The sequence below is a fragment of the Monodon monoceros genome, unplaced genomic scaffold (assembly GCF_005190385.1).
Source record: "Monodon monoceros isolate NGI ecotype Baffin Bay Population unplaced genomic scaffold, NGI_Narwhal_1 Super_Scaffold_10, whole genome shotgun sequence".
NCBI lineage: Eukaryota > Metazoa > Chordata > Mammalia > Artiodactyla > Monodontidae > Monodon > Monodon monoceros.
In genome coordinates this window covers 28,943,702-28,957,587 of record NW_021703766.1, presented here as the reverse complement: position 1 = coordinate 28,957,587, position 13,886 = coordinate 28,943,702, and the positions used below count along the sequence as shown (strand labels likewise).

Sequence of the window (13,886 nt, the reverse complement as noted above, 5' to 3'; positions counted from 1 at the left end):
CCCCAATTGAGGAACATTTGGTTTGTTTCCACCTTGGGACAATTATGAATATAACTGTTCTAAGCGTTCATGTATAGGTTTTTGAGTGAATATAGGTTTTCCTTTTACTTGGGTAAATACTTAGGGTTGGGTAAATACTTAGGATTGTTATCTTTTTTATTTCACATTCATTCCTGAGGGATATTTTTGTTGTACATATATGGAATTCTGTATACAGTTCTTCCCTTTCAACAATTTAATAATTTCATCCTGCTGCCTTCAGGCCTATCTGGTTGTTTTTCAAGTTCCTCCTGCCATGGTATTTTATCCAGAGGTAGTGCTTTTTGTATTTCGATCAGAGTTTCTAATTGTAGTGAGAAGGAGAGATAGGCTGAACTAAGCTCATTCCATCCTGGCTGGCACCAGAAGTCCCAGGTCTCTATCAACCACTGGAAAAAGATATTTTGCAAAGAAATTATAGCCTGCTGACAGAAACCAGGACAGAGCTTTTCTTTTTCTTCTTACCCAGAGGTCACTAACATTCCTAATGACTTATTCTGTGACTTATTCTCTTAGATGAACTTTTTTTTTTTAATTTATTTTAATTTTGGCTGCGTTGGGTCTTCGCTGCTGGGCCCGGGCTTTCTCTAGTTGCGACGAGCGGGGGCTACTCTTCGTTGCGGTGCGCAGGCTTCTCATTGTGGTGGCTTCTCTTTGTTGTGGAGCACGGGCTCTAGGTGTGCGGGCTTCAGTAGTTGTGGCACGTGGGCTCTGTAGTTGTGGCTCGCGGGCTTAGTTGCTCCGCGGCATGTGGGATCTTCCCGGACCAGGGCTCGAACCTGTGTCCCCTGCGTTGGCAGGTGGATTCTTAACCACTGCGCCACCAGGGAAGTCCCTTAGATGAACTATTCTTTAACATGATACAGGTAAGCAACCTTCTTCCGTATGGAGTGCACAAGCCTCTCTTCTGTGCTTGTTGCAGCATACAAATATTTTTTCCTTGTCCGTGAAATGGTAATGTGTCACTGCAGTGGTGCTACTTTAAAGTGTAATGAAGATTTAGGGAAAAGGAGATGTAAATTATGGTATGTAACAGTGCAAGTTGGGAAAATACAGGCACTTTTCACTTGTACTGTTACTAGTATTTCTGTGAGATTTGTATAGCATTTGTCAGTATGGCTCTGGAAACCATGCAAGCAATTTTAAATAAAGTTTCTATAAATATGAACTTGGTGACAGGAAGGAATATGGCAGGGACATACAAATAAGAACAGGAGATGGGGAAATGGGAAGTGACATGAAACAGGGACCAAGAGGGAAGTTCAAAGCACATCATAGACTTTATGCTCATCAGGATTTTTAATCAAGATTAAAAATAGTCTCCATAGAGGGCTTCCCTGGTGGCGCAGTGGTTGAGAGTCCGCCTGCTGATGCAGGCGACGCGGGTTCGTGCCCCTGTCCGGGAGGATCCCACATGCCGTGGAGCGGCTGGGCCCGTGAGCCATGGCTGCTGAGCCTGCACGTCCGGAGCCTGTGCTCCGCAACAGGAGAGGCCACAGCAGTGAGAGGCCCGCGTACCGCAAAAAAAAAAAAAAAAAAAGTCTCCATAGAAGTTGCCCTGTCTTTCAGGTGTCAAACTGTCATAACAGCAATAACAGGATTGCTTTGACACCAGTTCTGTCTTTTGATGACTGATGATACCTGCCAGTGGCCCCACTGTTTCTATAGCACTGGGATATGTGGTAAGATTTGGGAGTGGGGAAGGGAGTGTAAACCAAGGATTACAATAAGCCCTAGTTAGCCAGATTGACTCACTCTGAACGAAAGAATACAATTAGCTCCAAGCAGTTTGGAGACTGGTGAGCCTTTGTGGCCAGTGTGGTCAATCACACTTCTGCATGGACTGCTTCAATCGGCTCACGTATCAATTGTAACTGTTAAGTTTTCTTCACTTCTTTGTATAGTGTATAGACTTAGCTTTAGATATAGACCACGAGTTGGTCTTTAAAACGCTTTTGATCTCCAGCATACTGGAAGGTAGAGAAAATAATCTGGAGAATTAACAACTAATGCATTTGACCTTTCTTTACCTCTTCCTTTTCTCTTCTCTTTGTCTCTCTGTCTTTCTCGCTTTCCTTTTTTTTTTTTTGTTTTTAACATACCTGCATGTCTGTGCCTGTGAAGATTTGCTTTGTTTTGAGAAGCTGAATTATGTAATCGTTGCCACACCCTGTGCACATCCCCACTTCCATGCTCTCTTGGAGGGATTTAGCTGGGAAATGTTCCACGGAAAATACAAAGAAGTTCAGTAACGTCATAGTTTATTTCTCTCTGAGTAGCTTATCTTGCTAAACTCAATACTTATGAGGGGTGGGGGAGGAAGAAGGGTGGGAAAGAGAGGGTGGGATGTTCCTCTTGCTCTTTCATTTCAGTAGCTATAAATTTTTGCAGGGCAGAGGGCTCCTCCCATGTGCCTTTCCCACTTTATTCTCCTTTTCCCCTTCCTTCTTTTCTTCTCTCAATCTCTCCCCAAGTCTGGTGCAATTGTGGTTGGTATTTTGGGGAAGGGGAGAGATCTGTATATCTCTCCATGTTCCCTTACTCCTTCTTCCCACATACATTCCTGGCAAGTCTGCAAAAACTTCATAATGATTTTCGTCTCAGTCTGTCCTAAAAGAAAAAAAGTGCTGTCTATTCAGTTTCTTCTGACAATCTGATGTGTTCTTTTAGATTGTCAGATATGCGATGGCAGATGATTTCAAGGTCCAACAGAAATGTGGCATTCATGATCCAAAGCATAGCATGGCTCATTGGATTAGGACAGTTTTTTGTGGAGAGGTCTCATCTCTGAAAAAAAGGAAAAGAAGACCCTTTTCATCTTTAGGTTTCATTCAGCTTCTTTATTTTCCCAAATGTACACTGAACTCTCTGAATCAGAGGCTGATAGGGGTTAGTCAAAAGTCCACATGAGTTAGAGACAGTTGAGAGCTGAGACAGTAGTTTAAAACAGTGGCTTCTCAACATTTTTTATATTCATAATTCAGTTTTCAAGACTGGATTTTTTTTGCCAACACTCTTGAAGGCATTTAAATACACTTAATGGGACTGAGACACAACACTGGCTAAGTCAGAAATAATTATAACACAGTCATTTGTACAGTTATAAGAATATCTACACAGCATCACCTTATTTCATTCATTCTTCAACGCTGTGTTATTGAGCAGAGCCATGTGCTGCCCTGCCAGCAGTATCTTACATACCTATGAGACAAAGTCCTCAAATATTGCAGCACACATATCATCTTTGCTGCTAGTTTGACAGTATACCATGTTATCTGCCTCTTACCTCTTACTAGTGGCAAGTCATCTCATCTGCACTACATCTCATGATACATTCAGGGTCATGTTCCATCTGGCACACATCACCATAACGGTATGTATATTCGCTGGTGGCGAAGCTATATTTCAGGGATCAGCAGGCTTTTTTCAGCAAAGAGCCAGATTGTAAATGTTTTTGACTTTGTGGGACATTTGGTCCTAAACTTTCAGTATAATTTGTACAACTGAATAGAAAAGTTAATCCACCCCACTCAGAAAGATTTCTCTGTTTATTTTCAGTCACTTAAGCCACATAAATGCCCTGTCCTAACTCTCAGCTTGAAAATCTGCATAATACAGCACCCTACCTTCTCTAACAGGGAAGGGCAAGCAAGGATGCTTGTTATTATATGCTCACTATTTGCTCGTGATTTAACACTTGAGCTAACGCCAAGAACGGGGCAGACAGGAAGAACTCGGATAAAGAAACACATTCATTCCACACAATGCAAAAGAGTAATAAAAGATCTCCAGAATAGCCAAAAATGCTGGATTGTCCAAGTGCTAAAGTATACACACGCTTTCCTGTTCTAATATTTAAACAAAGGACATAGTAATGCCAGAAGAACTAAGTACCAGTTAGAAGGCCGAAATGGGAAAAATCAGGACAGTTTTCACATTTTTTAGAGAATGGAAATAGTAACCAACTATCTAAATTTTCTTAACCTGTGGTCTGTTGTGTGCATAATGGTTTTGGTAAAAAGAGAGTGAGCTCATGCCAGACTATAGCTGAGTGATTAGAAATCAGTCTCTCTCATCTGTGAGGATGAATGATATACCACTAGTTAGAAATGGGGAGGATGTCAATAAGAAGTAGACAGATTTGGTGAGAATAAAGATTCAGAATGACCCCCTTTAAATCAGATGTGGAACGATGGTGGCTATAAGCCTTGACTGCAATCCTTCAATCAGTCCTTAAACTTTACCAGCATGCTTTATTTTCATCAGTTTAGGAAATATAGCAGGTGACAGTCAGCAAACTACAGCTGATAGACCAGATCCAATCTGACGCCTATTTTGTAAATAAAGCTTTATTGGGACACCAACCACGCCCATTTGTTTATGTACTGTCTATGGCTGCTTTCATAATACAGTGCCAGAGGTGAATAGTTGCAACAGTGAAGTCTTCTATCCTATTTTTTAAATTGAAGTATAGCTAATTTACAATGTTGTGTCAGTTTCTGGTGTACAGCAAAGTGATTCAGTTATATTTATATATTCTTTTTCAGATTCTTTTCCATTATAGGTTATTACAAGATATTGAATTTTTTTCCCTGTGCTACACACTAGGACCTCGTTGTTTATCTACTTTATATCTAGTAGTGTGTATCTGTTAATCCCAAGCTCCTAATTTATCCCTCCTCCACCCCCCTCTTCCCCTTTCTTCTATCCTTTAAATTTCCAGTTCGGGTTTGATGTGTACTTTAGTATTTCATAGCTCATGTGAAAAGAACTCATCTTGATTCCAATCTCAATTAACCAGGATTTGTTATATGAAATCTAAAGCTCATATGATATAATTAACAGAAGAAGGCTATAACTTTCTGAGCGGGCTAGATGAACATTCCTATCCAGTTGTACCAGTCATCCTGAAAGTTTGATGGCCTATATGTCTGACCATTTCCTTCTTCAATTCTCATGATGACTTAACTACCCCATGCAGTCCAGCGTAATATTTTCCCTCCCTGAGTGTTCTTACACTAGAAATATCCTTTTAAGCATGAGAATTGTATGCTTTCTTTTTGGCTTCTCAATGCAAGTCTACCTAGGAGACACTTAGAGGAAACAGAAAGGAGAGGGCATTGATTAAAGCTCGATTTTTTATTGGAACAAGTGAGCAGTGGCCTCCTCCAAGAGCATAAAGAGGTAAAGAACAGGGCTTTGTAAGGAGCAAATTGTGTCAGACCAATTTAATTTCCTCCTATGACAGAGTGACAGTCCAAGATGATAAAGAAGAAGAAATAGATATTATCTATATGGACTCTAGAAAGGTTTTTGATTTCATCCAACGTGACATTCTCATCAATAAATTAGGAAGGTCTGGTCCAGATCATGTTGCAGTTAGGTGAAAGCCCCACTTGACAGAAAACCCTCACTGAAAGTGGGAGCTGTGTGTCCTGTGTTATTCGAGACCTGCTTCAGTCCCCCCACCTTGGAGTTCTGTCTGGAGGAGCAACATATTTGATAGGTTACCGGAATACTTTTGAAAACCAGACAATACGTCAAAGTGAGGATAAGGGTATGTAAGTATGTCTTTAAAAGTTGTAGAACCAGACCCAAGAAAAAGATTAAATTACAGTCATATATAACATAAAAATACTTGGGCATGAGAAGGAAACTGAATGCAAGGTAAGAACGAAGCTGCAGTCACCACTTCATGGCACATGAAGATCTAGACTCACAGCATTCTAGAGCTGAAAGGATGTTTAGTGTCAAATTGCCCATCTTCCTCATTTCTCAGGAAGCTTCCAGCCCAAAAGAGGAAGTTGTATGCTCAAGGCTACAGAGCTGGTTAGTTGCAGCACTGGGAACTCCTAGTTCAGTATTCTTTTTACTACAAACCATCTCTGGACTTTTTAAAAATAACTTTCTTGAGGCATATTTTACATATCATAGCATTCAGCCAATTTCAAGCACACAGTTCAATGATTTTTTTAGTAAATTTACCAAGTTGTGCAACCAGCACCATAAATCAGTTTTAGAGTTTTTCCATCACCCCATTATGATTCCTTGTGTCATTAACTGTTAATTCCTGTCACCTACCTATCTCCCAACCCTAGGCAACCACTATAGTAAGTCCTCCTGCATTGTTCTAGACCTGGTCTAGAATAAAGACTAGAATAGAGACTTGTATAGATTTGCCTTTTCTGGACATTTCATATAATGGAATCTTACAATATACAGTATCATGTCTGGCTTTTATCACTTATTGTAAGTTTTTGAGGTCCATCCGTGTTGTTGCCTGTATCAGTAATTCATCCCTTTTTATTGCCAAATAGTACTCCATTATATGAATTTATCACATTTTGTTTATTCATTCACCTGTTAGTCGATATTTAGGTTATTTCTACTTTGGAACTATTATGAATAGTGTTGCTAGTAGCATTCGTGTGTCACTGTTAACTTTTTAAGTTCAATGACTCTTCCCCCTCAAATTGAGGTTAAATTTTCCATTGAATATGGCCTCTTCCCCTACTCTTTTTCTCCAGAGCTGCACAGTGGAGTTCCCCCAGACAGCAACCAAAGTTCCTATTAATGTTCTAATAAATAGCCTTAGGGGATTAAATAGTCCAGAGAAGAAAAGGCTTGTTAATCTAATAACAGTCTTTTATTCTATGATGGCTTATGAGAAACTGTTAGCCAAATGCTTTCCATCTTAGCAGAAAATAAATGAGAGGAATTGGATTTAAACTTCAGCGAAAAACACTTCAGATGGTCATAAGGAGGCACATTTTATATGACAATGGATGCTGTCAAGTTAATTTGCAATATTATAAAAACAAAGCCCATGTAATTTCCTCAGAAGCTTATATGAATGGATTTAAATCTGTCTGAGGCCAGATGGCCCCTTGTGATCCCCTAAAGGGAAGAAAGTCCTTTTGTGGTGCTTCTTCAGTGTGGTAAAGGAAGACATTTGGCCTTTGGTGTTTACGGAGACCATTTCACGGTGCCCATGAGACCAGTTATTGGAGTCATTGTGATGGAGAGTTTTCTATAAACCACTAAGTGTGGCAGGAGACATTGCTCTCATGTCCTACACAGAGCAGTGTCTCCCAGCTACTATTCTCTCCCTAATAATAGCTAGAATAATCATTATTTAATTCTAGAATTGTACAGTTTATAAAGTAATTTTACGTTTAATCTCCTTTTGACTTCATATTTGAGCCCTAGTAGTTTCCAGAGTAACCTGTGAGATAGACTCTGTCACATGGCAGTTCAGAGTCCTTTCCAATTTCATTCTATTCTATTGAGTTGCCTTTATCTCCCATCGTTCTCAGCAGTAAACTCTCATCACACTGGACTACTCATTATCTCTTGAATACCACACATGCTTTAGTTCCTCTATCTTTTCACTACACCACCCCTTTATATATATATATATATATATATATATCTTGTCTTTTTGGAGAACTCTGACTTAGCCTATGGTCAGGCCTACACATTACCTCTTCTGTAGGTAAATGTTCTCCTTTCCTTTCCTCAGCAGAACGTATTGTTCCTCTTTTGGGCACCCATATTGGTTTGATAATCCTATACAATATATTAGTTGTGTGACCTTTTATAAGTAGCTTAACTTCTCTGAGTTTTCCTTTCCTTATTTCAAATGCTTTTATGTCTTTCATGGAAATTCTATAAAATCGATATACCAAAGAATATTATATACAAATGTAATAGTTTAGTATTCATAGTAGAAATGTGAAAATAGACCTCAGATTATAGTTACAACCCCTAGTTTTCTGTGGGTCTCTTTGATCCTTGAGGACAGCAATCCTGATGTTTTCATCTTTCTCTCCTAAACATTGAGTCCAAGTCCTGAAACATAATAAAAGAAATTGAATCATTATGAAGTAGGCAGGGGAGATACTATTATCATCAGTTTGCAGATTGAAATTAAGGTCCAAAATGCTGAGTGATATAAGGATTTAGTTATGTCCTGGCCACTTTTCCCTGAGTTTACCAATAGAACTTCCAAAGACTGCTGAAGGGCTTGTACCCTGACTCTACCTAGTATCAAGGGTGAGGTTCCTCAAAGTATTATCTGGGACTATCTGTCATAGACTGACTTCTGAAGATACTTATTAAAAATATAAAATCTCACAAATGTAATTTTGAGCAAAGAGAATCCAGACACACAAAATCAGAAAAGAGAGGACAGTACTACCAAATTTACAGAAATAAGAAGTATTATGAAACAGTACTATGAGCAACTGTATGCCAACAAATTGGTTAACCTAGATGTAATGGACAAATTCCTAGAAATGTACAACCTACCAGGACTGAATCATGAAGAAACAGAAAATATGAACAGACCTAACTAGTAAGGAGATTGAATGAGTAATTTTTTTTAAAACTTCCAACAAAGAAAATCCCAGGACCAGATGGCTTCACTAGTGAATTCTACCAAATGTTTAAAGAAGAGTTAACACTAATCCTTCTCAAACTCTTCCCAAAAATTGAAGAGGAGGGAATACTTCCCAACTCATTCTATGAGGCCAACATTATCCTGACACCAAGTTCAGAAAAAGATAGTACAGTTGACCCTTGAACAACACAGGGGTTAGGGGAACCAAACCCCGTGCAGTCGAAAATCTCCATATAACTTTATAGTCGGCCCTATGTATCCATGATTCTGCATCCACAGATTCAACCAAGCTCAAGTGTAGTACTGTAGTATGTATTTATCGAATAAAATCCTAGTAAAAATGAAGGCACATAGTTCAAACCCGTATTGTTCAACTGTCAACGGTACATGAAAAGAAAACTACGGACCAATGTCCTATATGAATTGTTTTTGTAATTTATTTATTTTGGTCTTAATTGCAGCAGGCGGGCTCCTTACTTGCAGCTCGCCAACTCTTTAGTTGCAGCACGTGTGCTACTTAATTGCAGCACATGTGCTCCTTAGTTGCAGCTCATGGGCTCCTTAGTTGTGGCATGCATGTGGGATCTAGTTCCCTGACCAGGGATCGAACCCATCTCCCTTGCATTGGAAGGCAGATTCTTAACTACTGCACCACCAGGGAAGTCCCCCATATGAATATTGATGCAACAATTCTGAACAAAATACTAGCAAACAGAATTTAACAGCACATAAAGAGGATTTTACATCATGACTAAGTGGGATTTATTCCTTGAATGCAAGGGTGGTTCAACATATGAAAATCAATCAATGTAATAAACCACATTAACAGAATGAAGGGGGAAAAAACACAGTTACCTCAATCGATCCAGAAAAAGCATTTGACAAAATTCAACCCCCTTTCAGATAAAAACACTTAACAAACTAGGAATAGAAGAAAAGTACCTCAACATAATAAAAACCATATATGAAAAGCCCACAGCCAACAGCATACTCAATGGTTTGAGCCTGAAAACCTTTCCTCTAAGATTAGGAACACAAAAGGATGCCTGCTTTCACTACTCCTATTCAGCATAGTACTGGAAGCCCTAGCCAAGACAGTTAGACAAGAAAAGAAATGAAAGGAATATGAGCTGGAAAGGAAGAAGAAAAATTATCTCTGCTCACAGAATACATGATCTTATATGTAAAAAAATCCTGCAGACAACACACACACACACAATTGTTAGAACTAATAAACTGATTCAGCAGAGTTGCAGGATACAAATCCACACACAAAACTTAGTTGTGGGGACTTCCCTGGTGGCTCAGTGGTTAAGAATCCGCCTGCCAATGCAGGGGACACGGGTTTGATCCCTGGTCTGGGAAGATCCCACATGCCGCAGAGCAACTAAGTCCGTGCGCCACAACTACTGAGCCTACGCTGTAGAGTCTGCAAGCCACAACTACTGAAGCCTGCATGCCACAACTACTGAAGCCCATGAGCCTAGAGCCCATGCTCCACAGCAAGAGAAGCCACCACAATGAGAAACCCGTGCACCGCGACAAAGAGCAGCCCCTGATCACCACAACTAGAGAAAGCCCGCGCGCAGCATCAAAGACCCAATGCAGCCATAAATAAATAAATAAATAAATAAAAGAATCTGCCTACCAATGCAGGGGATACAGGTTCGATCACTGGTCCGAGAAGATCCCACATGCTGTGGAGCAACTAAGCCCGTGCAATGCAATTACTGACCCTGCACTCTAGAGCCCGCATGCCACAAGTACTGAAGCCCACATGCTTAGAGCTCACGCTCCGCAACAAGAGAAGCCACTGCAGTGAGAAGCCTGTGCACCGCACCGAAGACCCAATGCAGCCAAAAATAAATAATTTTTTTTAAAAAAAAAACTTAGTTGTGTTTCTATACACTAACAATAAACAATATGAAAAAGAAATTAAGAAAGTGACTCTATTTACAGCAGCATTAAAAAGAATAAAATAGGAATAAACAACCAAGGAGGTAGAAGACTTGTACACTGGAAACTACAAAGCGTTGTTCAAAGAAATTTAAAAAGATGCAAATAAATGGAAAGACATCCTGTGTTCATGGATTGGAATTCTTAATATTGTTAAGAAGTCAATCTACCCAAAGTGGCCTACAGAGTCCGTGCAATCCCTATCAAAATCCCGACAAAAATTTTTTTACAGAAGTCAGAAAATCCATCCTAAAATTCATATGGAATCTCAAAGGATGCTGAAAAGACAAAATAGTCTTGCACAAGAACAAAGTTGGAAGTCTTACACTTCCTGATTTCAAAACTTACTACAAAGCTACAGTAATCCAAATAGTGTGGTACTGGCATAAAGACAGACATATGAACCAATGGTATAGAATAGAGAGCCCAGAAATAAACCTGTGTGTGTGCATACAAATGATTTTCGATAAGGTGCCAAGACCATTCAATGGGGAAAGAACAGTCTTTTCAACAAATGGTGCTGAGAAAACTGGATAACCACATGCAGAAGAATGAAGTGGACTCTTACCTTATGCCATATATAAAAATTAACTCAAAATGGGTCTAAGAGCTAAAACTATTATAAAATGGGGGACTTCCCTGGTGGCGCAGTGGTTAAGACTCTGCGCTCCCTGTGTAGGGGGCCCGGGTTCGATCCCTGGTCAGGGAACTAGATCCCACATGCGTGCCGCAACTAAGAGTTCACCTGCCACAACTAAGGAGCCCACGAGCCGCAACTCAAGTGTTGAGCCCATGTGCCACAACTAAGGAGCCCATGTGCCACAACTTAGGAGCCCAACTAGGGCACCGCCTGCTGCAACTAACTAGGGAGCCACCTGCCGCAACTAAGACTCAGTGCAACCAAATAAATAAATAAATATTTTTTAAAAGATGGTTAAAATGGTAAATTGCACATTACATGTATTTAACCACAATTTTAAATTTTTTTAATTAAAAATTTAAAAACAAGATACAAAAAAGTATATGCTATATGATTCCATTTATTTAAGGTACAAAAATGAATCTGTGGTGTTAGATGTCAGGACAATGGTTAGTTACCCTTGGGAGAGGAGAATAACTGGAAAGAGGCATGAAGAGGCTTTGGAAGTCCTGATGATGTTCTATTTCTTGATTGGGGTGTTATGACATGGATATATATATATATATATATATATATATATATATGAAATTCTTTGAGCTGTATATTTGTGATTTGTACAGTTTTCTATGTGAATGTTACACTTCCAAAAGATTCCAAAAACGTAAATCATGAACCCCACAGCAGACTATACAGAATCAGAATCTCTGAGGATGGGACCTGGGGACCCTGCATTTTAAAAATCCCCCTTCCAAGTTTTTCTTAAGAACATTGGATGCTGCAGATCTTTGCTAAAGGAAGAGAATTAGGTAAATATTTTTCCAGTGCCCCAGGATTCTTCAGTTGTACCCTAACAATAAATATTCCTTAGAAAAGAAATTCTTGATATCCTTGAGTCATTTAACTTCTCCTGTTAGGAAACTCCACGTCATCTTTCAGGTGCTGAGAAAGAGAACTAAAAATAGTTAACAGCATATAGAAATGTAGAGTTTAATATATTACACTTAAAAATATGATTTCTTCTAATTTGTCAGACATACTATAACTTAGGAGTATTTTATTGACGCCCTCTGAAAAATGGCAGGTGCTAGGACCTAGTGGAATTCAGGCAACTAGGGTAGGAGGTGCACCCGGGGTGTGGTACAGTGCAAGCAAGTACAGAAAAGCCAGTTCTTCCACATGTAAACTACTTAGACTCCATTTCATCTCTCTCATACCACCTCCAAGATTTCAGCAGCCTTTACCCTTTACCCTTTCGGTAAACCAAAAGCATGTTTCTTGCAAAAGCTCTGTTGGAAGGAGCAGATCAAGGTCAAGGTCTTGGACAAGCTCTTGGAAACCTTCTTGGAGGAGGCAGTCAGAAAAGTAGAGGAGCAGGAAATATTGGAGGAATAGTTGGAGGAATTGTGAATTTTATCAGTGAGGCTGCAGCTGCTCAGTATACCCCGGAACCACCACCCACTGAGCAGCATTTCACCAACGTGGAGGCCAATGAAAGTGAGGAAGTTAGGCGGTTTCGGCAACAATTTGCACAGCTGGCTGGACCAGACATGGAAGTGGATGCCACTCACCTAATGAATATTCTCAACAAAGTCCTGTCTAAGCACAAGGATCTGAAGTCTGACGGCTTTAGTCTTGACACCTGCCGGAGCATCGTGTCCATCATGGACAGTGACACAACTGGAAAGCTGGGCTTCAAAGAATTTAAGTATCTCTGGAGAAACATCAAGAAATGGCAGTGTGTTTATAAGCAATATGACAGGGACCATTCTGGGTCTCTGGGAAGTTCTCAGCTGCAGGGTGCTCTGCAGGCAGCAGGCTTCCAGCTAAAGGCACAACTTTACCAAATGATTGTCCGCCGATATGCCCATGAGGATGGAAGTATGGATTTTAACAACTTCATCAGCTGCCTGGTTCGCCTGGATGCCATGTTTCGTGCCTTCAAATCCCTGGATAGAGATGTGGATGGCCTGATTCAGGTGTCTATCCAAGAATGGCTGCAGCTGACCATGTATTCCTAAAGTGGGCACTAAGTCGGGACTACCCTGGGGGACAGGAGTGCTGGAAGCTTAGCCATGCTCTCTGCACGGTTGCGGTTACCCCATCCAAAGCTGTCATTTCCTGCCGAGTTCTTTCATAACCTGACCTATTTCTGAACTTGTGCTGCCCTTTACTGCTTAATTAAACAGATTTTTCATGAAAAATATTCTGAGTGGTTTGTATGTAGGCTTTTTGAGACACAGGATTAATATGGACTTATATATGTGATGGGAGTGCAAGGCAGGCTCTAATGGAGTAGATTTTAATAGGTCATTTCTTATTTGGTGAATGAATTCCAAAGAGCAGGAAAGCTGTTGTTGTTATTGTTAAGAATGGAATTTTGAAAAAAATCCTGGAATAAATCAAGAAAGCTCTCAGGAGATACATTTTTTTCCTTTAAAAAAGGTGAGGAGGCAGGAAATTCAAAACCTGTTTTTCTCTTAATTCACATCTGGCCTATTACATTTTTTTTTTAAAAAAGTGTTTTCCTGGTAACCTGCATAACTGTATAGAAACAGGTTCAGAAATGTGAAATTAAGCAGTTTTATAAAAGGTAGTATTTTTTTAAATGGTGGAACAACTATCTAAAATCTAGAATTCTTTAGTCCCTTTTCTCTAGCAAAATAAGCATGTAACAGCTTTGTTTTTATATACTTGTAAAGAGGATCAGGGCATTGGGGAATGAAAGAGTGTACTTATAGTTGAAATGTCTCTAGTTGCCTTAATGAATCAAAGTGATCGCTCTTACATGTACTTCAAAATCAGGCACGCCCTGCTGATGTTAGCCAGCTCTTGTCATGCCTTGCCCTGCCT

The 13,886-nt window shown here is 39.8% G+C and overlaps 2 protein-coding genes across 2 annotated transcripts in view; both read left to right on the top strand.

Moving 5' to 3' along the window:
- The window catches only part of LPCAT2 (lysophosphatidylcholine acyltransferase 2), a 62,321-nt gene that overhangs the window by 33,659 nt on the left and 14,776 nt on the right, over positions 1 to 13,886 (top strand). The gene's annotated exons all lie outside the window — the stretch shown is intronic.
- CAPNS2 (calpain small subunit 2) lies at positions 12,216 to 13,231 on the top strand. Its single transcript, XM_029213460.1, has one exon. It carries the CDS (start codon positions 12,305 to 12,307, stop codon positions 13,052 to 13,054), a length of 750 nt encoding a protein of 249 aa, XP_029069293.1. The 5' UTR covers positions 12,216 to 12,304; the 3' UTR covers positions 13,055 to 13,231.